General features: G+C 41.8%; 1 protein-coding gene and 1 long non-coding RNA gene across 8 annotated transcripts in view; one reads left to right on the top strand and one right to left on the bottom strand.

Annotated features, from left to right (window-relative positions):
• The window catches only part of ABLIM3 (actin binding LIM protein family member 3), a 144,985-nt gene extending 138,415 nt beyond the window's left edge, over positions 1 to 6,570 (top strand). For all 5 annotated transcript variants that reach the window (XM_060008574.1, XM_060008578.1, XM_060008575.1 and 2 more), the window contains one exon: positions 4,478 to 6,570. In XM_060008574.1, the coding sequence (XP_059864557.1) occupies positions 4,478 to 4,591 (114 nt within the window). In that variant the 3' untranslated portion in view covers positions 4,592 to 6,570. The remainder of the gene's footprint in view (positions 1 to 4,477) is intronic.
• Positions 1 to 25,727, bottom strand: part of LOC132423168 (uncharacterized) — a 122,950-nt gene that overhangs the window by 9,583 nt on the left and 87,640 nt on the right. The gene's annotated exons all lie outside the window — the stretch shown is intronic.

The following is a 25,727-nucleotide window of genomic DNA, read 5'->3' as shown; positions in this document are numbered from 1 at the left end:
CCCTCTAAGAGCCTGCAGTCTGTCCGATAAGAAGAAACACAGCACTGGTGTTATACAGGATTGTATAGAAAACCAGTGCCTGTAACAGGGAAGGATGGGGGACAGCTCTGTGCAGAGGGTAAACATATAAGCAAGTCTCAAGCAAGACTCCCTAGGTTCCAACCCTGATGCTGCCATGCCCAACTGGACAGCTTGGCCACATGACAACCTCTCCAAACTGTAGTTTTCTCCTCTGTAAAATGGGGTGACTGTCATGCTTCCCTCAGGTTGCCAAATGACATACATGAGACAATACACATAGAGCCCTTCACACAGAATCTGGCAGTGTACTGAGTAGAAAATTCTTCATAAGTGTTTCATTGCTGTTACTCAGAGAAGACCACTAAAGCTGGGTGGGGTGATACAGGCTTCCAGGAAGAGGAAGGATTTGGATGGACTTTTGGAGATGGGCAGGTTTAGATGGATGGAGAGGCAGGAGAGCAACATGAGCAGTGGGAACAGCATAAATAAGGTGCAGACATGGCCTGACCGTGGCACTGGGCTCTCAAGCCATCCAGTCCACTTGGCATGGAGTCCCGGTCCCTGGTTACATTAGTTCCAGGAGCACATGCTGCCCTTTTCACCCCAGTGCCTCTCCCTGGAACACCCTTTCCATCTTGCCAGCCTCCTCACTCATCAGGGCCACATTCTAGTGATGCCTGTGCCCCAAAGCCTCCCCTAAGCCTTCTTCAGGATGTGTCGCTAACCTCTTCCTCCAGCCTCCCCAGCCCTGCGTCCAGAGCACAGATCCAATACCTTCCTTTCTCCTTTGCATCAGATCATCAAGCCATCCATTTCCTCTGCCTGGACTAGGGGAGGTGTCAGGAGATGTCTGTGGAATTGAATGCAGGCTTGTAAGAGAGGAGGCTCAGCACTTCTTGGGACCACCCCTGACCTGACGGCTGATGAATTTGCCCAGAGTAGAGGGTTGGAGCTGCAGGAGGGAGATGTGAGTGGGTCAGGAAGCTCTGTGAGTCCTTTCAGCTCTAGCATGCTGGGGTAGCAGGGAAGGAAGCAGATGATTCTCCCCACATTTATAACAAGGGCTTCGTTTCACAGTCTAGCAGTGAGTGTCTGCCGGTGCTGAAGGGGACAGCTCCGACGGCAGCTCACTGGAGCCAGCACTTAGGGGTGGAAATGTTCACGAACCTGGTTCATAATGGAGGACCAACTGCTCTCCTACATCCTCCAGGACACCCAGAAGCTCAGACCAGGAAAACGCAACCTTCTCTAAGCATCAGAATCACTTAGGGAGCTTTTTTTAAATACCAATACAGGGCCCCATCTGAGTCCAATCAAATCACAATCTGGGGAAGGAGCTCAGGCATCAGTATTTTTCAGAGGCTCCCAGGGATGTCTAATATATAGCCTGAGCTGAGACCACTGGGCTAGAGACACTGTCCTAGCTGTCTGCAGCAGTTCAGGAAGGGCACGGAAGAAAGAAACCCCTGACTCTCTCCTCAAGGAGCTCGGAGTATAGATACTTGTTCACTCAATAAATATTTATTGTAACCTATTATATACACCAGGTACTGTTCTAGGTGCCTACAACATATCAGTGAACAAAACAAGGACCCCTGCCCTCTTGGGGCTGACGTTCTCATGTGAGGAGACAGACAGTAAATGACACAAGTAATAAATATAGGATATAGTATGTTGGGAAGTAACCGGGCTGAGGGAAAGGGTAAGAGGAGAACAGAGTGAGGGGGGTTGGGAGTTGGAGGGGTGAGTTGCAGTTTTCAGTAGGGTGGTCAGAGTAGATCTCATTGAAAACACGACATCTGAGCAAAGACTTCAAGTAGGTGAGGGAGTTAGCCATGCTTATATAGGAAGGAAGAGCATTCTGGGCCAAGGGAACAGCTGCTGACAAGGCCATGATGCAGGAGTGAGTCTGGTGTGTTGGAAGACGGCAGGAGGTGAGTGTGGCTGGGGCCACGTGACCCCAGAAGAGAGGATGAGGAGATGAAGGCCAGGCCATGCTATGTGACAGACACATGAAGAGATCACTGCACTAATGAGAGTGCACTAATGAGAGTGCACTAATGAGAGTGCCGGTGATTGAGTGCCAGCCACTGTGCCAAGCATGTGACCCGCATCATCTCAGTCACCCTCACAATATCCGTGAGGTAGGTACTGGCATGCTGCCACTCTCAGAAGAGGACATTGAGGCTCAGTGAGGTTACCATGTCCAAGGTCACACGCTCCTATCTGCCTGGCTGTAAAGCCTATGCACTTAACCTTTATGCTTTAAAATCTGCGGTGAATGTCAAATGGACAGGGCTGCCATTGTGTGCTCTGAGAACTCAGAGGAGAAAGGAGGCTCCACGTGGCCCTTAACAGGAGGAGAGAAGAAAAGCCTCAGACTCCTTCAGTGTGTCCTACAGTGTTTACTTGAGTAATTTAGTCTGCCATTCCTTTAAATTGAGTCTTATTTAAAAAAAAAAAAGATTTTTAAACACAGTGGAGAAAGCCAGCTAGAGAATCAGTAGTAACCATCACTCTCTAACAACAACAACAAAAAGAACAAATGAGACAGTTCCCCTCAGTCTTTACTATGGAAGGAGCAGAGAATGCTCTCATATCCACATAGTTTTCAGCACTCGAGTGCAAGTAAAACAGATTTGGGCGAGTCAATAGCACGAACAAAAGAAGAGGGGCACTGTCTAGACTGGTGGAGTCTAACAACCAAATGTGACGTGTGGATGCTGTCTGAATCCTTATTCAAACAAACCAACTAAAAAAAAACACTTTGAGACAATTAGGGGAATTTTATTGTAGACAGGTATTAGGTAATTCTGTGGAATTACTGTCATTTTTTCCTTGCCCATGCTGTTGTGGTTATGTAAGAAAATAGCCAGTATGTTTTGAGATGCAAACCGCTGTATGTAGGAGTGAACAGACAGTGTCTGCTTTAAGACACTTCAGCAAAGGAAACAGATGAAGCAAATGTGGTAAAACTCTTTGAATCTGGATGATGGGTATGGGTGTGCATTTTCTCTCTTTTGTGTATTTTTGAAATTTTTCATAAAAGAAAGACATATTTATGAAATTCTTAATGGGATTGACCAAGAGGGGCAGTGAGAGTACACTGCATTTGGAATCAGAAGCCCTGGACTTTGGTCTCAGCTCTGCTATTTACCTAGTCTCCTCTCCTCCCTCCCTCTTGGGCAAGTCATTTTAATTCTCTGACTTTTGCTTTTCTCATCTTTCAGTTGGGTAGAAATAATTCCTGGTTTTCAGAAGAAAATCAGGTCAGAAGAATTAAAGGAGAAAAATGAGGGTGAATGTACATTTATGAACTACTGAGCATAATACAAACGCAATACAAGGAATTGGTGGTAGTGTTAAATATTAAGTACTAAAAAATCAACTCAGAGTCATCGGCAGCCAACGATATCTAACAAAAGTATCAAAGTTACTTTTACCTAAAGTTCTGGAAATGTGGCGAAAACATTAATTCACAGGGACAATAGGCCAGAGAATTGTCTAATTGTTACGTGGCTGTATACATGATTCTCATTCAATCTCCCTCAATACTCAATTAGCTAATATAATTGCTACCGACAGCAAGTGAATGCAGGAAGTTTACAGGAAGGATATATGGCCATCTATTTCTATCTTTAAACATAACTGTAAATTTTATTTTGAAAAATAAAATTTCAGACCTCCAGAAAAGCTGCAAGAATTGTAAAGTGAGTATCCATCTACCCTTCACCTAAAATGTACCAATTTTTCACATTTTGCCACATTTTAAGTGCCATATATTTCTAACTCTAAAAGCTTAGGATAATGTATCAACTTTCAAGGCTGATGGGAAGGGGCAGGAGAGAGGGCAGGCAGAAAGGGGTTAAAAAACCTGCCAAGGCATGCAGAACAATGTTTCATTATATGGCATACTTGTTTTCAAATAAGAAAGAGATGAAAGGACATTTCAGGGAGTGGGGGTTGGAGAACTCTGGACAGTAACTTTTTTTCATTGACTGGCCTAAGGAACAACCTTCCAGATCATTTGTAAACTAATTAGTAAGAGGAAATACGCCCTAAAATCTTGGGCATGCCTCCTTTTTCTTCCAAAGCAAAGAGCGATAACATTAATCCATACACACTCCTGGACACAATGCATGGAGCAGGGACTGCAGAAAGGGGAGGTCAACTGGGACGCATCGAGAGGCACTTCGGTGAAGCAGAAGTCCCACCTGAGTCCTGGGCGGGGGAGGCCTTTCCAGCCAGACCGGCTACAGAGGTCCCTCCCAGGAAACAACCACTCACACACTGATCCATTCAACAGATATTCATCATACACCTTCCATGGGTCAGACACTGCCAGGCACAGTGTACCCAGAGGAAACGTACAGGAACCAATCCTGCCTCCACCTGCCCCCAGCCTGCACCTCACATCCTCAAGCTGTTCCCTCTGTCTCCTCCCACCTCCTTGCAGCGCCACCTGTCCCAGGAAGAGTTCTACCAAGTCTTCGGCATGACCATCTCCGAGTTTGACCGGCTGGCCCTCTGGAAGAGGAATGAACTGAAGAAGCAAGCCCGGCTGTTCTAGGCAGAAGCTCTATAAATATATATGCATTTATATAAAGATATATGTAAAGTCTCTATACTGAAGCTCGGTATAATCCTCTCGTGTAATGGGACACACTGCCTGCCATGAGACTTGCTTTTCTGTATCGTCAGGCAAGCCCACATCTTCAAGATATTTTTATGCTCCTTCCTTTCTCTTTTCTAAGTGCAATGGGATTTGGGAAGGGATTCGTGGGGACTCCCATCCTTTTACTGGGAAGCCTTTTTATACTGAAACATCTCTCCTGACTTGAGTCCCCTAAGGTCCAACTCTCTTTGCTAAAGGAGGTGCCTGAAGGAGTCTCTCTTCTCTCTGCTTCTCGGCTCTTTTCCCCAGTCTCCAGGGAGGATGCTGCAGTTTTCATACCTTATTGGCCCCAGAGGGGCCCTCTCATGGGAGGATCCACAGCATTCTCCCCAAGTCACTGAGCACCTTTGAGAGCTCTGAAGAATTTTCTCATCACCCCGACTAGGACCTCAATGCTGTCTGGGGGTGATGCAGCTAGAAATGTGGGTTTCATGTCTACTCGTTACAGAAGTAAACAAGTGGATAGGGCCCTGGCCTCTCCTCTCCTCTTCAATCCTCCTCCTATCCTTGATCCTCACCTCTCTCTAGTCCAAATCTACGCCTCATGGTAGGAAAAGAAAAAGCACTTCCCTTCCCTGCACTATTACTTCCAATGGCCCCCTGCCTGGCCCCTATGTGGAGAACCAGAGGGAGGGAGCGGGAGCTGGAAGCAGGAGACAGAGCAGGGCACCCGTTAGCACTGGAGCTGCAGGACCTCTTGGGACCCTCCCTCATTGCTCCCAGAACCTCCTGACCCTTCCCCCTTTGGAGGAGAGGCCCATTATTGAAGCTTGTATTTTTCAGCCTTACTACAATCTATGTGCCTGACAACTCACCACAGGGCTAATGTTCCCACCACAGCTCCAACCGAACAACTAAACAGACAACCTCTAACACTCCCCGCCCAAAGGTAATATAGGCCATGTCCTATAGAAAGTTTCCCAGCCTATGTCTTCTGGTCCCTGGGCTGGCAGAGCAACCCAACCAGACCCCCACCAGTCCTCGGCTTGCATTGCAAAGTTGGCCGTGGTTCATGGGGGAAACTTTTGAAGAATGACTACTTATGAGATTCCAAAATGGAGCATTGGCCAACACCACTCATGGTCATACTGATTTCCTCAGTGGCTGCCTTTCCTGCCTCCTTGGCTTCTGGAACAGGGGTGAAAGCTTAACCTTCTCCCCACCCCAAACCTGCAACCACGAGTTGGTGATATCTGGTGGGGTCTGTTCCTTCCTGGAGATGGCTGGAGTCAGACCACTGAGGTCGTGGAGGAAGAATGAAGAAGTAGAGATGGCAGTTACCACTCTCAAGAGGTTATGTGTGGTGGCAAATGTAGAACTGACTTCAACTCAACAAGCCCTCACTGAGCACCTGCTGTATACTGAGCACTGGATGGGGGAGGGAGACGGAAATACTGGGATGAGCAACATGGGGCCCGACTTCAGGGGCATGCCTACTAACAATGGGTACCGTAAGGCAGGTACTCAAACATGATGGATGTGAGGCAGAAAGTGATAGGAGACAGCACGAGAAAATGTGACATTACTAAGAAGGCATATGCAGCTGGTGCAGACCAAGGAAAGCTTTCTGGAAGAGACTGCATTTGAGCGGAGTTCAGGAAGGATCTTTGTAAACTGGGAGGAGACTAACTTGAAAGGGTCATAGGATGAGGGGCCATAAGGGAGGTCTAATATGCTCTCATTTAAAATGTCAGCCCTCTCTGCATCTTTTCTTTTTGGCCAATATCTTTCAACTCTCCTGACCCCTTTGGAAATGTCCCCAGCCAGACACATTCATTGAAACTGCCTCATTATCACTGGTTGAGAACTTGGCGAGATTGAAGGGCTTTTGTTATTGTTGGATATTTTTTTCCCATAAATGCACATAATTTCAACCCAGACTTGTGTCCTTCTGTTGTTTCTAGTGTGAGTGAAGATGAGTGACGTGGGGAGAGACTGAACCATGCACATTTTTCAAAATAAAAGTGTCAGAGAGCAGCCCTCCCTTGGCCTCAGTTTCTCCTTCTGTAATAAAGTTTGACCAGGTAAGCATTACCCAAATTGTTTCCTGCAGAACACAGGGTCCTGCAGGATGGAAGAGGATGTTCCAATAACAAATAAGGTTTGATGATCAGAAAATAATAATAAGACCCAGGTGAGCTGGCGACTTCCAAGAGGTAGTGAACCTGGAGGTGGGGAGGCATGGTGAGTGTCAGAGTACTCATGGTCAGTAAACCACCCAGCCTCTGCATTTGACCTCATCTGATTCAGTGTTGCAGTTATTTGACAAACAAGAGGAGGGAGATCAAGAGTAGAAGGACATGGAACTCACCTCCCCCCCCAACACACATCAAAAATACATCTAAATGTGGAACAATTCTCACAGAAAACCGATTGAAAACTAGCAGAAGATCTCTTATACAACCAAAGCTGCAAGTAAGATCCCCTTGTAACCAGGTAGGACAAAAAAGAAAATAAAGGCATCAGGAAGGGACCAGTACCTCTGGGAGGGAGTTATGAAAGAAGAGAGGTTCGCTCACCCTGGGAACCCCCGTTGCCAGCTGGGAGGTCTGCCGGGACAGATAGGGAGCTGAAAGGGCCTGGTCTCTGCTCATGAGGAGTGTGTGTGTGCTGGCTTGCTAACAATCAGGGCAGAGAGAGACCAGCGCTTGACGGCTGCCACGTCGTCACACTTCTCAACCCAAAATGCAGTCAAGGCGGGCCTGCTAATAGGCACAACAGCTAGGCACTGAAACTCGGCCTTCAGGAGAGGGACCCTGGGAGAGGACTCAATCTAGCTGTGCAGAGATAACCAGAAGGGCCTGGAGTGTGGTCTGGGCCACCGCTGTTACCACATGCCACAGGGGCCCAGTCCACCATAGGAGCCCCAATTACAGCATGCGCAGGGCAGGACATGGGTCTACCGTAAGAGCCCCACTGTCAGCGTGCTCACGGAGGGATGCAGCACCAGTGGTGGTGGACTTTGTGAGTCCACACATGTCAGGAGTGGGGCTGACATCAGCCAATTATCAGGGCTCCCATAGCGGGGGCGGGTCCAAGAACAGGTCCAGCAACAATGGACCATGTTGCTGCGCACACCAGGTGGCATAGCCATCACAGAATCACAAATCCCCTGCGACAGCCGCTGGGGAGGAGTTTGCAGTGGTTCCTTTCCCAGCAGGAACACTCCTGTCCTACCTACTTCACACCACAGCTTGCAGTCATATCTGGGGCAGACAAGCCCTGGGAGAGCCCTATCATAGAGGCACCCCAGGTGCCAAGTGGCAGCACAACCACCTTGATTCCTGCAGCCACAATGCCCCGGCCCCCAGTGCCTGCCTGACACTAGGTCTCGGACAAACACTATGGAGAAAGGGACATAACCTTGGGCTGCTTCTGGGCAAAACCAGGGATGCCTGCACAAGGTTCTCTGTGACCACTTGGCCTCACTTGCTTCAGCACTCACCTCCTTGGGGACAGAGCACACACTTAAGGGCAATGCAGCCTTACTAAACCCAACCCTCAGGGCTTCTACTTCAACAACTGGGGAGCAGACCCCACCCCTGACAGGGCTGTGACAGCCACAGGGGAAAGAGGAGGTCCCACCCAACTTCCAGTGCAGACTCAGGTTACCACAACACCAATCACACCCCCCATCAAGGGGATAATTTCCACTCTGAGGAAAGACATGGCTGACATCCATACCAAAACTACTGGATTCACACAGTCTACACAGGGACACTCATACATTAAAAACAGCCCTTCAGTGGGACTTCCCTGGCAGTCCAGTGGTTAAGACTCTGCCCTTCCACTGCAGGGGGTGTGGGTTCAATCCCTGTTTGGGGAACTAGGATCCCACATGCCACAGAGTGTGGACAAAAAAAACCAAAACAAAAAACAGCCCTTCAAGACCACAGTAGATAAGCGTTTCTCCTAAATTCATAGAAACAGAGAAGTTTAAGTAAAATGAAAAAGCAGAGGAGCTACTCCAACTGAAAGAACAACAGAAATCCCCTGAAAGAACAAACAGTAAAATCTCTCTAGTCTGCTAGACACCGAGTTCAAAAAGGAGGTAATAAAAATGCTAAAGGAATTAAGAAAGGTTATCGACAGAAACGCAGATCACTGTAACAAGGAACTAGAAACTATGAAGAGGAACCAATCAAAACTAGACAACTGAATTGCCAAGATAAAAACCAAGCTAAAATCAATGAATAAGACAAAGATACTACAAAAAAAGAAAATCACAGGCCAATATCACTGATGAACATAGACGCAAAAATCATTAATACGATACTAGCAAACCGAATCCAACAACACGTTAAAAGGATCATACACCATGATCAACTGGGATATGTCCCAGGCATGCAAATATTCTTCAATATACGCAAATCAATCAGTGTGATCACCACATTAACAAACTGAAGAATTTAAAACCATATGATCAGGACTTCCCTGGTGGTCCAGTGGTTAAGAATCCGCCTCCCAATGCAGGGGACACGGGTTTGATCCCTGGTTGGGGAACTAAGATCCCACATGCTTCAGGGCAACTAAGCCTGCACACTCTAGAGCCCAAGCGCCACAACCAGAGAGCCCATGTGCTGCAACTACTGAGCCCATGCACTCTAGAGCCCACATGCCACAACTAGACAGAAGCCCGCATGCCGCAACAAAAGATCCCACATGCCACAATGAAGATCCTGTGTGCCGCAACTAAGACCTGACACAGCCCCCAAAAATAAATAAATAAATATATATTTTTAAAAAACCATATGGGGGACTTCCCTGGTGGTCCAGTGGTAAAGAATCCACCTTACGATGCAGGCGACACGGGTTCGATCCCTGGGTGGGGAACTAGGATCCCACATGCCTCAGGGCAACTAAGCCTGCGCACCACAACTACTGAGCTTGTGCGCCTCAACTAGAGAGCCTGTGCGCCTCAACTAGAGAGCCTGCGTGCCACAAACTGCAGAGCCACATGCTCTGGAACCCGTGCGCCACAACTAGAGAACAGAAAACTCACACGCCACAACTAGAGAGAAGCCGAAGCGCCTCAGTGAAGAGCCCGTGCGTTGCAATGAAAGATCTCGCATGCTGCAACGAAGATCCCGCGTGCCGCAACTAAGACCTGATGCAGCCAAAAATGAATAAAGTAAATAAATAAATATTTTTAAAAATATACGATCATCTCAAAAGATGCAGAAAAAGCTTTTGACAAAATTCAACACCCATTTATGATTAAAAACTCTCCAGAAAGTGGTCACAGAGGGAACCTACCTCATCGTAATAAAGGCCATATATGATAAAACCCACAGCTAACATCATCCTCAACAGTGAAAAACTGAAAGCATTTCCTCTAAAATCAGGAACAAGACAAGGATATCCACTCTCGCCACTTTTATTCAACATGGTTTTGGAAGTCCTAGTCACAGCAATCAGAGAAGAAAAATAAAATGAATCCAAAATGGAAAAGAAGTAAAACTATCACTGTTTCCAGATGACATAATACTATACCTAGAAAACCCTAAAGATGCTACCAGAAAACTGCTAGAGTAGTCATCAATGAATTCAGTCAAGTTGCAGGATACAAAATTAATACACAGAAATCTCTTGCACTCCTATATACACTAACAACAAAAGATCAGAAAGTAGTTGTGGCATGGAGCCTCAGTAGTTGTGGCTTGCGGGCTCTAGCGCATAGGCTCAGTAGTTGTGGCGCACAGGCTTACTTGCTCCACAGCATGTGGGATCTCCCCAGACCAGGGATCAAACCCGTCCCCTGCATTGGCAGGCGGATTCTTAACCGCTGTGCCACCAGGGAAGTCTGAGGTAGAACTTTTAGAACCTGTTTGAACTTATATGACTGTTCGTCTAAAGCAAGTAGATACAGGTATGGGTTAACATACTTGAAAACCAGAGTAACCACAAGTCCAAAACATACAATAGATTCACAAAAACCAAAACAAAAGGAACTCAAGCATAGTACAAAAGTAAACCATCAAACCACAAAAGGAAAAACAAAAAAGGAGAAAGGAACAAAGAATTACCAAATCAACTGGAAAACAAGGTTTAAAATGGCAGTAAACACAAACTTATCAATAATTACTTTAAATTCTCATATCAGACAAAAAAGACTTTGAAGACTATTACAAGAGACGAAGAAGGACACTACATAATGATCAAGGGATCAATCCAAGAAGAAGATATAACAATTGTTAATATTTATGCACCCAACATAGGAGCACCTCAACACATAAGGCAAATGCTAACAGCCATAACAGGGGTAATCAACAGTAACACAATCATAGTAGGGGACTTCACACCCCACTTTCACCAATGGACAGATCATCCAAAATGAAAATAAACAAGGAAACACAAGCTTTAAATGATACATTAAAGAAGATGAACTTAATTGATATTTATAGGACATTCCATCCAAAACAACAGAATACACTTTCTTCTCAAGTGCTCATGGAACATTCTCCAGGATAGATCATATCTTGGGTCACAAAGCAAGCCTTGGTAAATTTAAGAATATTCAAATCGTATCAAGTATCTTTTCTGACCACAACGCTATCAGACTAGATATCAATTACAGGAAAAAAATCTGTAAAAAATACAAACACATGGAGGCTAAACAATACACTACTTAATAACCAAGAGATCACAGAAGAAATCAAAGAGGAAATCAAAAAATACCTAGAGGGCTTCCCTGGTGGCGCAATGATTGCGAGTCCGCCTGCCGATGCAGGGGACACAGGTTCGTGCCCTGGTCTGGGAAGATCCCACATGCCGCGGAGCAGCTGGGCCCGTGAGCCATGGCTGCTGAGCCTGTGCGTCTGGAGCCTGTGCTCTGCAACGGGAGAGGCCACAGCAGTGAGAGGCCCACATACCGCCAAAAAAAAAAAAAAACCTAGAGACAAATGACAATGAAAACACGATGACCCAAAACCTATGGGATGCAGCAAAAGAAGTTCTGAGATGGAAGTTTATACCACTACAATCCTACCTCAAGAAACAAGAAATATCTCAAGTAAACAAACTAACCTGACACCTAAAACAATTAGAGAAACAAGAACAAAAAAACCCCAAAGTTAGGAGAAGGAAAGAAATCATAAAGATCAGATCAGAAATAAATGAAAACGAAATAAAGGACACAATAGCAAAGATCAATAAAACTAAAAGTTGGTTCTTTGAGAAGATAAACAAAATTGATAAACCATTAGCCAGACTTATCAAGAAAAAAAGGGAGAAGACTCAAATCAACAGAATTAGAAATGAAAAAGGAGAAGTAACAACTGACACTGCAGAAATACAAAGGATCATGAGAGATTACTACAAGCAACCATATGCCAATAAAATGGACAACCTGGAAGAAACGGACACATTCTTAGAAAAGCACAACCTTCTGAGACTGAACCAGGAAGACATAGAAAATATAAACAGACCAGTCACAAGCACTGAAATTGAGATTGTGATTAAAAATATTCCAACAAACAAATGCCCAGGACCAGATGGCTTCACAGGCGAATTCTATCAAACATTTAGAGAAGAGCCAACTCCTATCCTTCGCAAACTCTTCCAAAATATAGCAGAGGAAGGAACACTCCCAAACTCATTCTATGAGGCTACCATCACCCTGATACCAAAACCAGACAAGGATGTCACAAAGAAAGAAAACTACAGGCCAATATCGCTGATGAACATAGATGCAAAAATCCTCAACAAAATACAAGCAAACAGAATCCAACAGCACATTAAACGGATCATACACCATGATCAAGTAGGGTTTATCCCAGGAAGGATTCTTCAATATATGCAAATCAATCAATGTGATACACCATATTAACAAATCGAAGGAGAAACACCGTATGATCATCTCGATAGATGCAGAAAAAGCTTTCGACAAAATTCAACACCCATTTATGATAAAAACCCTCCAGAAAGTAGGCATAGAGCGAACTTACCTCAACATAATAAAGGCCATATATGACAAACCCACAGCCAACACCGTTCTCAATGGTGAAAAACTGAAACCATTTCCACTAAGATCAGGAACAAGACAAGGTTGCCCACTCTCACCACTAATATTCAACATAGTTTTGGACGTTTTAGCCAAGCAATCAGAGAACAAAAAGAAATAAAAGGAATCCAAGTTGGAAAAGAAGAAGTAGAGCTGTCACTGTTTGCAGATGACATGATACTATACAAAGAGAATCCTAAAGACACTACCAGAAAACTACTAGAGCTAATCAATGAATTTGGTAAAGTAGCAGGATACAAAATTAACGCACAGAAATCTCTTGAATTCCTATACACTAATGATGAAAAATCTGAAAGGGAAATTAAGGAAACACTCCCATTTACCATTGCAACAAAAAGAATAAAATACCTAGGAATAAATCTACCTAGGGAGACAAAAAACCTGTATGCAGAAAACTATAAGACACTGATGAAAGAAATTAAAGACAATATGAACAGATGGAGAGATATACCATGTTCTTGGATTGGAAGAATCAATATTGTGAAAATGACTATACTACCCAAAGCAATCTACAGATTCAGTGCAATCCCTATCAAACTACCAATGGCATTTTTCACAGAACTAGAACAAAAAATTTCACAATTTGTATGGAAACACTAAAGACCCCGAATAGCCAAAGCAATCTTGAGAAAGAAAAACGCAGCTGGAGGAATCAGGCTCCCAGACTTCAGACTATACTACAAAGCTACAGTAATCAAGACAGTATGGTACTGGCACAAAAACAGAAACATAGATCAAGGGAACAGGATAGAAAGCCCAGAGGTAAACCCACACACATATGGTCACCTTATTTTTGATAAAGGAGGCAAGAATATACAATGAAGAAAAGACAGCCCCTTCAATAAGTGGTGCTGGGAAAACTGGACAGCTACATATAAAAGAATGAAATTAGAACACTCCCTAACACCATACACAAAAATAAACTCAAAATGGATTAAAGACCTAAATGTAAGGCCAGACACTATAAAACTCTAAAACTCTTAGAGGAAAACATACGCAGAACACTCTATGACATAAATCACAGCAAGATCCTTTTTGACCCACCTCCTAGAGAAATGGAAATAAAAACAAAAATAAACAAATGGCACCTAATGAAACTTAAAAGCTTTTGCCCAGCAAAGGAAACCATAAACAAGACCAAAAGACAACCCTCAGAATGGGAGAAAATATTTGCAAATGAAGCAACTGACAAAGGACTGATCTCCAAAATTTACAAGCAGTTCATGCAGCTCAATATCAAAAAAACAAACAATCCAATCCAAAAATGGGCAGAAGACCTAAACAGACATTTCTCCAAAGAAGAAATACAGATTGCCAACAAACACATGAAAGAATGCTCAACATCACTAGTCATTAGAGAAATTCAAATCAAAACTACAATGAGGTATCACCTCACACCACTCAGAATGGCCATCATCAAAAAATCTACAAACTATATATGCTGGAGAGGATGTGGAGAAAAGGGAACCCTCTTGCACTGTTGGTGGGAATGTAAATTGATACAGCCACTATGGAGAATAGTATGGAGGTTCCTTAAAAAAATAAAAATAGAACTACCATACGACCCAGCAATCCCACTGCTGGGCATATACCCTGAGAAAACCAAAATTCAAAAAGAGTCATGTACCAAAATGTTCATTGCAGCTCCATTTACAATAGCCAGGAGATGGAAACAACCTAAGTGCCCATCATCGGATGAATGGATAAAGAAGATGTGACACATATATACAATGGAATATTATTCAGCCATAAAAAGAAACGAAATTGAGCTATTTGTAATGAGGCAGATAGACCTAGAGTCTGTCATACAGAGTGAAGTAAGTCAGAAAGAGAAAAAGAAATACCATATGCTAACACATATATATGGAATCTAAAAAAAAAAAAAAAAAAAAAGGTTATGAAGAACCTAGGGGCATGACAGGAATAAAGATGCAGACGTAGAGATTGGACTTGAGGACACAGGGAGGGGGAAAGGTAAGCTGGGACGAAGTGAGAGAGTGGCATGCATATATATATACTACCAAATGTAAAATAGATAGCTAGTGGGAAGCAGCCACATAGCACAGGGAGATCAGCTCAGTGCTTTGTGACCACCTAGAGGGGTGGGATAGGGAGGGTGGGAGGGAGACGCAAGAGGGAGGAGATATGGAACATATGTATATGTATAGCTGATTCACTTTGTTATAAAGCAGAAACTAACACACCATTGTAAAGCAAGTATACTCCAATAAAGATGTTAAAAAATAAATAAATGAAAGAATTACTTTAAATGTCAATGGACTAACTGCTCCAGTCAAAAAACATAGAGTGGCAGATTGGATAAAAAAAACAATACGCTACAATGTGCTGCCCACAAGAGACTCACTTTAGGGCAGAAGACATACACAGATTGAAAGTGAGGGGATACAAAAGATACTTCACAAACGGAAATGAGAAGAAAGCAGGGATAGTAATACCCATATCAGACAAATAAACTTGAAAACCAAGTCCATAAAGAAAGACAAAGAAGGACATTATATAATGATAAAGGGATCAATACAGGAGGAGGACATTACACTCGTTAAAATATATGCACCTAATATAGGAGCACCTAAATATACAAAACAAATACTAAGAGAGATAAAGGGAGAAGCTGACAGGAATACAATAATAGTAGGAGACTTCAACAAGATCAATGGACACATCTTCCAGGCAGAAAATCAATAAGGCAACAGAGATACTAAATGACGCAACACCAGCTGGATTTAATTGATATCTATAGGACACTACATCCAAAAAAAAAAAAAAAACCAGAATGCACATTCTTCTGAAGCGTGCAAGGAACAGTCTCTAGGATAGACCACATACTAACACACAAAACAAACCACAACAATTTAATAGGATAGAAATTATTTCAAGGATCTTTTCTGACCACAGTATGAAACTAGAAATCAACCACAGAAAGGAAAATGGAAAAAAACTGTCACATGGAGACTAAACAATATGCTACTAAAAAAACCAATGAGTCAATGATGAAATCAAAGAGGAAACCAGAAAATACCTCACGAGAAATGATAATGCAAAAAAACAACCATACACAATCTATGGGATGTAGCAAAAGCAGTTCTAAGAGCGAAGTTCATAGCAATACAGGTCTTCCCTAAGAAACAAGAAAAACCTCAAATAAACAACCTAACCTACCACCTAAAAGAATTAGAAAAAGAAGAACAAACAAAATCTAAAGTCAGCAGAAGGAAATAAAAAATATCAGAAAGGAAATAAATAAAATAGAGATAAAAAAAAACCATAGAAAAGATCAATAAACCAAGAGCTGGTTTTTTGAAAGGATAAACAAAATTGACAAATCTCTAGCCAGGCTCACCAAGAAGAAGATAAAGAGGACCCAAATAAGCAAAATAAGAAATGAAAGAGGACAAATAACAACCCATACCGCAGGAAAAATATTTAAGAAATTGCTATGAACAGTTATATGCCAACAAATTGGACAACCTAGAAGAAATGGACAAGTTTCCAGAAACACACAGCCTTCCAAAACTGAGTGAAGAAGAAACAGATAATTTGAAGAGACTGATCACTAAAAGTGGAATAGAACCTATAATTTAAAAATTCCCTACAAACAAAAGTCCAGGGCCAGATGGCTTCACTGGGGGATTCAATCATCTACAAACATCAAAGAAGTTATACCTAGCCTTCTCAAAATATTTCAGAAGACTGAAGAGGAGGGAACACTCCCCAAGTAATTCTATGAAGCCACCATCACCCTGATACCGAAACCAAGGACACTATAGAAAAATTACAGACCAATATTTTTGATGAATATAGATGCAGAAATCCTCAACAAAGCATTAGCAAACCTAACCCAACAATATATGAAAAGGATCATACACCATGATCAAGTTGAATTCATTCAGGGTCACAAGGATGGTTCAACATATGCAAATAAATCAATGTGATACACCACATTAACAAAAGAAAAGACAAAAACCACATGATCATCTCAAAAGATGCAGAAAAAAATTCGGCATCCATTCATGATAAAAAAAATAAATAAAAAAACTCACCAGAGTGGGTACAGAGGGAACTTATCTCAACATAATAAAAGCTATTTATGACAAACCCACAGCCAACATAATACTCAATGGTGAAAAGCTGAAAGCCTTCCTGCTAAATTCTGGATCAAGACAGGATGCCCACTCTCACCACTTCTATTCAACATAGCATTGGAATTCCTAGCGACAGCAATCAGACAAGAAAAAGAAATAAAAGGTATACAAACTGGAAGGGAAAAGGTAGAACTGTCATTACATGCAAATGATATGATACTCTATATAGAAAACCCTCCACACAAAAAGTATTAGAATAAATGAATTCAGCCAAGTAGCAGGATACAAGATTAACATACAGAAATCTGTTGCATTTCTTTTCACTAACAATAAAATAGAAAAAGAGAGTAAAAAAACAATCCTGTTTAAAATTGCTTCAAAAAAAAAAAATACCTAGGAAAAAACCTAGCCAAAGAGATGGAAGACCTAGACCCCAAGAACTATAAAACTTTGTTAGGAGATCGGATCAAGATCTAAGGAGTAGGACATGGAGCTCCCATCCTCCCATAAATACATCAAAAATAAATGTGGAACAGTTCTCACAGAACATCTACTGAATGCTGTCAGAAGACCTCAGACTCTCAAAAGGGCAAAAAAATCTTCAGGTAACTGGATAGGACAAAAAAAAAAAAAAAAAGAGAGAGAGAGAGAGAGAAAGGAATACGGATGGGACCTGTGCCACTGGGAGGGAGCTGTGAAAGAGTAAAGGTCCTGACACGCTGGGAAATCCCCTCGCTGGTGGGGAGATCAGCAGGGAGAGGGTGGAGCCTTGGAGGAGAGTGCAGCAACTAGTATACAGAAGGCAAAGCAGAGAGAGACATGCACAGACAGTCAGTGCCACTGCCCTGCACTCCCCAGCTTGAGATGCTGGTCTGCTGGTGCGGGAGGGGTTTGGGTACTGAGGCTTGGGCTTCGGACATCAGGCCTGGGGAGAAGACTGGAACTGGCTGCAAGGAGGAGCCCCCTGAAAGGGCTAGGATGTTGTACACCATAACAGAGGGTGTACAGGAAATAGCCTGGGCCTGCTAGAAAGACAAGGTACCATTGTTGGGGGGCAGGCAAGGAGAGGGGCAGGACCACCATAGGAGCTTTCTTCTCTGCACACACGCTCTCAGGCAACAGGACACCGCCTACACGAGCTCTGGGGGCAGGCGGGAGGCACCACTGCCATCTCAGGCTCCAAAGGTGGGCGTGGGCCACTGCTGCCGCCGAGAGTCCTATGAGCAGGCACCAATCGCTGCACCCAACTTCCTGGGAGTGCTTTTTGGCCACTGCCGATGAGAGTCCCACAACCAGGTGCCAATCACTGCCCCCGCCTTCCTGGGAGCACATATAGACCATGCACCTACACACCCCCTATCAAGGGGATAACAGCCAGCACACACTGAGGAAAGAGATGGCAAGCATCCAAATGAAAGCAGCCCTCATGCCAAAAAATTATTAAACCCACACAAGCCACACAGGGACGCTCCCACATATAAACAGTCCTCTAAGACTATAATAGATAACTGTTTCTCCTAAACTCACAGAGTTAGAGAAATATAAGTAAAATGAAGAAGCAGAGAAACCACTCCCAGTTAAAAGACCAAGAGATTTCCCCTGAAGGAAGAAACAATGAAACAGACCTCTTCAAGCTAATAGACACTGAATTCAAAAAGGAGGTAATGGCACTTCCCTGGTGGCACAATGGTTAAGAATCCGCCTGCCAATGCAGGGGACATGGGTTCGAGCCCTGGTCTGGGAAGATCCCACATGCTGCTGAGCAACTAAGCCCATGAGCCACAACTACTGAGCCCACATGCCTAGAACCCATGCTCTGCAACAAGAGAAGCCACTGCAATGAGAAATCCACACACCACAACGAAGAGTAGCCCCCGCTCGCCACAACTAGAGAAAGCCCAGGTGCAGCAACAAAGACCCAGTGCAGCCAAAACTAAATTAATTAATTAATTTTTTAAAAATTTGTTTTAAAAAAAGGAGGTAATGAAAATACTGCAGGAATTAAGAAAGGCAATTGACAGAAATGTAGATTACTGTAAAAAGGAACTAGAAACTATGAGGAGCAGCCAAGAAAAATTAGAAAATTCATTTGCCAAGACGAAAGCTGAAAAGGTAATGTACAGCAGAACGAATAATGGAGAAGAAAGAAAAAGTGATCTGGAAGAGAGAATAATAGAAATTACCCAATCAGAACAGCAGACAGAAAGCCAAATGAAACAAAAAAGAAAGCAATATAAGAGACCTATGGGCCTAGCATAGGAGTGTAGACCACACTACCGTAGCGTAGACATATGGGTCTACACTACCAAAGTGTGCCAATCCACACATAATAGGGATTCCAGAAGGAGATGAAAGAGAAAAGGGGATTGAAAATGTATGTGAAGAAATTATGGCTGAAAAATTCCCAAACCTAAAGAAGGAAATAGATATCCAGATACAAGAAGCACAGAGGGTCCCAAACAAGATGAACAAGCAGACCTACACCAAGAAATATGATAATAAAAATGGCAAAAGTTAAAGAGGGATTCTAAAAGCAGCAAGAAAAAAACAAAGAGTTAATTAAAAGGGAACCCCCATAAGGCTGATTTCTCTACAGAAACGATGCAGGCCAGAAGGGAGCGGCAAAATATTATTCAAAGTCTTGGAAAAATCTGCAACCTACAATATTCTACCCAGCAAGATTATCATTTAAAATAGGAGGAGGGACTTCCCTGGTGGCACAGTGGTTAAGAATCCGCTTGCCAATGCAGGGGACATGCGTTTGAGCCCTGGTCCGGGAAGATCCCACATGCTGTGGAGCAACTAAGCCCATGTGCCACAACTACTGAGCCTGCACTCTAGAGCCTGTGAGTCAAAACTACTGAGCCCGCATGCCACGGCTATTGAAGCCCGCGCACCTAGAGCCCATGCTCTGCAGCAAGAGAAGCCACCGCGGTGAGAAGCCTGCATACTGCAACAAAGAGTAGCCCCCACTCGCCACAACTAGAGAAAGCCCACGCACAGCAACAAAGACCCAATGTAGCCAAAATAATTAATTAATTAATTTTAAAAAAATAATAGAAGGAGAGGGACTTCCCTAGGGGTCCAGTGGTTAAGACTTCGCCTTCCAATGCAGGGGGTGCAGGTTCGATGCCTGGTCAGGGAGCCAAGATCCCACATGCCTCGTGGCCAAAAAACCAAAACAAAAAACAGCAATACTCTAACAAATTCAATAAAGACTTTAAAAATGGTCCACATCAAAAAAATCTTTAAAAAATAAAAACTAAATAGGAGGAGAGATAAATAATTTCTCAGACAAGCAAAAACTAAAAGAATACAGCAATACTAAACCTATCCTAAAAGAAATACTGAAAGGTCTTCTCTAAATAGAAAAGAAGCAAGAAGACATAGGAAAGAGAAAATTACAATTGGAAAGTAAATCACTTAAATAAGCCAGTATACAGATCAAAAAGAAAAAAAAAACCTATTTGGAAAGTGATGATAAACACAGGAAGAGCAAAAGGATAAACATGAAGATGTAAAAGAGGACATCTTTTTTTTAGAATGTGTTTGAGCCTATATGACTATCAGTCTAAAGCAAGCAGATATAGGAAAGGGTTAACATACTTGAAAAACAGAGTAGCCACAAATCAAACACATACAGTAGATCCACAAAAACCAAAAAGAAGAGAACACAAGCATAAGATAAAAGAAATCATCAAACCACAAAAAGAAAACGGAACAAGAAGAAACATAGAATCAACTGGAAAACAAGGTTTAAAATGGCAATAAATACATATTTATCAATAATTACCTTCAATGTCAATGGACTAAATGCTCTAATCAAAAGACACAGAGTGGCAGACTGGATTAAAAAACAAGAGCCTACAATATGCTGCCTACAAGAGACTCACTTTACAGCAAAGGATACACATAGATTGAAAGTGAGGGAATGGAAAAATATATTTCAGGCAAGCGGAAATGACAAGAAAGCAGGAGTCACAATACTCATACCAGACAAAATAAACTTTAAAACAAAGGCCATAAAGGAAGACAAAGAAGGACACTATATAATGATAAAACGCTCAATAAAAGAAGAGGATTTTACACTCATCAACATATATGTACCCAATATAGGAGCACCCAAATACATAAAACAAATACTAACAGACATAAAGGGAGAAATTGATGGGAATACAATAATAGTAGGAGACTTTATCACCTCGCTCACATCAATGGACAGATCTTCCAGACAGAAAATCAATAAGGCAACAGAGGTCCTAAATGATACAATAGAACAGTTAGACTTAATTTATATTTCCAGGATATTACATCCAAAAAAACCCAGAATACACCTTCTTTTCAAGTGCACATGGAAGATTCTCTAGGAATGACCACATACTAGGGCACAAAACAAACCTCAACAAATTCAAGAGTACAGAAATTATTTCAAGCATATTCTCTGACCACAATGGCATGAAACTAGAAATCAACCACAGGAAAAGAAATGAGAAAAAAAAATCGATTACATGGAGACTAAACAACATGCTACTAAAAAACCAATGGGTCGAGACAAGGAAATCACAAAGGAAAATAAAAAATACCTTGAGACAAATTACAATGAAAACACAGCCATACAAAATCTATGGGATTCAGCAAGAGCAGATCTTAGAGGGAAGTTCATAGTGATACAGGCCTTCCTCAAAAAACAAGAAAAGTCTCAAGTAAACAACCTAACCTACCTCCTAAAAGAATTAGAAAAAGAAGGACAAACAAAACCTAAAGTCAGCAGAAGGAAGGACATAATAAAGCTCAGAGAGGAAATAAATAAAATAGAGATTTAAAAGATAGAAAAATAGTCAATAAAACCAAGAGCTGGTTCTTTGAAAGGGTAAACAAAATTGACAAACCTGTAGTTAGGTTCACCAAGAAGAAAAGAGAACCCAAATCAACAAAATAAGAAAGGAGAAATCTCAATACCACATAAGTGCAAAAAATCATAAAATAATACTATAATATGAACAATTATAGGCCAACAAATTTGACAACATAGAAGAAATGGACAACATTCTAGAAACATACAGTCCACCAAAACTGAATCAAGAAATAGATAATTTGAACAAACTAATCACTAGAAGTGAAATAGAATCTGTAATAAAATTTAAAAAAACCAAAAAACTCCCTACAAATGAAAGTCTAGAAACAGATGGCTTCACAGGAAAATTCTACCAAACATACAAAGAACTTATACCAATCCTTCTCAAATCCTTCCGAAAGACTGAAGAGGAGGGAACACTCCCAAAGACATCCTATGAAGCCACCATTACCCTGATATCAAAACCAGACAAAGATATCACCAAAAAAGAAAATTACAGGCCAATATCTTTGATGAATATAGATGCAAAAATTCTCAACAAAATATTAGCAAACTGACTCCAACAACACATAAAAAAGATCATACACCACAACCAAGTGGGGTTTCACCCCAAGTTCACAAGGATGGTTCAACCACTGTGATACACCACATTAACAGAAGAAAAAACAAAAACTACATGATCATCTCAATAGATCCAGAGAAAGCATTTGATAAAATTCAGCATCCATTCATGATAAAAACTCTTAGCAAAGTGGGTACAGAGGGAACATATCTCAACATAATAAAAGCCATTTATGACAAACCCACAGCCAACATAATATACTCAATGGTGAAAAACTAAATTCTGGATCAAGATAAGGATGCCAACTCGCACCACTTCTATTCAACCCAGTATTGGAAGTCCTAGCAACAGCAATCAGACAAGAAAAAGAAATAAAATATATCCAAATTGGAAGGTAAAATTGTCACTATATGCAGATGATATGATACTATATATAGAAAACCCTAAAGACTCCACACAAAAACTACTAGAACTGAAATGAATTCAGCAAAGTATCAGGATACAAGATTAACACTCAGAAATGGACTGCATTTCTTTACACTAACAATGAAATATCAGTAAGGTAATGTAAAAAAAAAAAAACAAACCCGTATCTTGTAAAATCACACCAAAGAAAGTACCTAGGAATAAACCTGACCAAGGAGTTGAAAGACTTATACACTGAGAGCTATAAAACATTAATAAAGGAAATTAAAGATGATTCAAAGAAATGGAAAGACATGCCATGCTCTTGGATTAGAAGAATTAGTATTGTTAAAATGGCAATACTGTCCAAAGCAATCTACAGATTTAATGTGATCTGTATCAAATTACTCATGACATTTTTCACAGAACTATAACAACCCTAAAATTTATATGGAACCATATAAGACCCATAATTGTGAAAGCAATCCTGAGGGAAGAAAAAAAGCAGGAGGCATAACCTTCCCAGACTTTAGACAATACTACAAAGTTCCTATAATCGAAACAGTGTGGTATTGGTACAAAAACAGACATATGGATCAATGGAACAGACTAGAGAGCCCAGAAATAAACCCACACACCTATAGTCAATTAATCTTCGACAAAGGGGGCAAGAATATAAAATGGGAAAAAGTCTCTTCAGCAAGTGGTGCTAGGAAAGCTGGACAGCTGCATGTAAATCAATGAAGTTAGAACACAGCCTCACACCATGCACAAAAATAAACTCAAAATGGCTTAAAGACTTAAAACATAAGACATGACACCATAAAATTCCTAGAAGAGAGCACAGGCAAAACATTCTCTGACATAAATCATACCAATGTTTTCTTAGGTCTGTCTCCCAAGGTAATAGAAACAGAAACAAAAATAAACAAATGGGACCTAATCAAACTTACAAGCTTTTGCACAGCAAAGGAAACCAGAAACAAAACAAAAAGACAAGCTATGGAATGGTAGAAAATATTTGCAAATGATGTGGCTGACAAGGGCTTAATCTCCAAAATATACAAACAGCTCATACAACTCAACAAAAACAAAATAACCCAATCAAAAAATGGGCAGAAAGGGCTTCCCTGGTGGAGCAGTGGTTAAGAATCCGCCTGCCAATGCAGGGGACACGGGTTCGAGCCCTGGTCCGGGAAGATCCCACATGCAATGGAGCAACTAAGCCCATGTGCTGAAACTACTGAGCCTGCCTGCGCTCTAGAGCCAGCAAGCCACAACTACTGAGCCCGCACGCCACAACTACTGAAGCCTGCGTGCCTAGAGCCTGTGCTCGGCAACAAGAGAAGCCACCGCAGTGAGAAGCCTGCACACCACAACGAAGAGTAGCCCCCGCTCGCCGCAACTAGAGAAAGCCCACGCGCAGCAATGAAGAGTCAACCCAGCCAAAAATTAATTTTTTTTAAGTGAGCAGAAGACCTAAATAGACATTTTTTCCAAAGAAGACATACATATGGCCAATAGGCACATGAAAAGATGCTCAACATCACTATTAGAGAAATGCAAATCAAAACTACAATGAGGTACCACCTCACACCGATCAGAATGGCCATCATTAAAAAGTCTACAAATAACAAATGCTGAAGAGGATGTGGAGAAAAGGGAAACCTCCTACACTGTTGGTGGGAATGTAAATTGGTACAGCCACTATGGAAAACAGTATGGAGGTTCCTCAGACAACTAAAAATAGAATTACCATATGCTCCAGCAATCCCACTCCTGGGAATATACCCAGACAAAAATATAATTCAAAAAGATACATGCACCCCTATGTTCATAGCAGCACTGTTCACAACAGCCAAAACATGGAAACAACCTAAATGCCCACTGACAGATGAATGGATAAAGATGTGGTACATATATACAATGGAATACTACTCAGCCATAAAAAAGAATGAATAATACCATTTACAGCAACATGGATGCAACCAGAGATTATCATACTAAGTGAAATAAGTCAAAAAGAGAAAGACAAATACCACATGATATCACTTACATATGGAATCTAAAATATGGCACAAATGAATGTATGTACAAAACAGAAACAGACTCACAGACATAGAGAACAGACTTGTGGTTGCCAAGGGGGAGGAAGGTAGGGGAGGGATGGACTGGGAGTTTGGGGTTAGTAGATGCAAACTATTACATACAGAATGGATTAACAACAAGGTCCTACTGTATAGCACAGGGAACTATATCCAATATCCTGGGATAAACCATATAACTGAGTCACTTTGCTGTGTAGCAGAAATTAACACAACACTGTAAACCAACTATACTTCAATTAAAAAAAAGCAGATCAGGATTGCTTGGGGATGGGAGTGGGGAATAGAGACGATTACTTTACAAAGGGGGAGGAGGAACTTTGGGGGTTGATGATTTCATGGGTGTATTCATATATCAAAATTCATCAAATAGTACATTTTAAATATGTGCTGCTTATTATATGTTAATTATACTTCAATAAAGTTGTAAAATATATTTCAAAAAATAAAACACTGTTAAAGGAAACTGAAGATGATTCAAAGAGATGGAAAGATATCACATGCTCTTGGATAGGAAGAATTAATATTGTTAAAATGGCAATACTACCTAAAGCAAACTACAGGTTTAATGCGATCCCTATCAAATTACCCATAACATTTTTCATGGAACCATAACAAATAATCCCAAAATTTATATGGAACCATAAAAGACCCAGAATTGCCAAAGCAATCCTGAGGGAAAAAAAAAAAAACAAGTAGGAGGCATAACCCTCCCAGACTTCAGACAATACTACAAAGCTCCCATAATCAAAACAGTGTGGTATTGGTACAAAAACAGACATACAGATCGACGGAACAGACTAGAGAGCCCAGAAATAAACCTACACACCTACAGTCAACTCATCTTTGACAAAGGAGGCAAGAATATAAAATGGGAAAAAGTCTCTTCATCAAGTGGTGTTGGGAAAGCTGGACAGCCTCATGTAAATCAATGAAATTAGAACACGTCCTCAAGCCATATACAAAAATAAACTCAAA

This window comes from Delphinus delphis, chromosome 3 (genome assembly GCF_949987515.2).
Source record: "Delphinus delphis chromosome 3, mDelDel1.2, whole genome shotgun sequence".
NCBI lineage: Eukaryota > Metazoa > Chordata > Mammalia > Artiodactyla > Delphinidae > Delphinus > Delphinus delphis.
The sequence above is the reverse complement of the archived record's forward strand: the minus strand, read 5'-3'. Positions and strand labels throughout refer to the sequence as shown.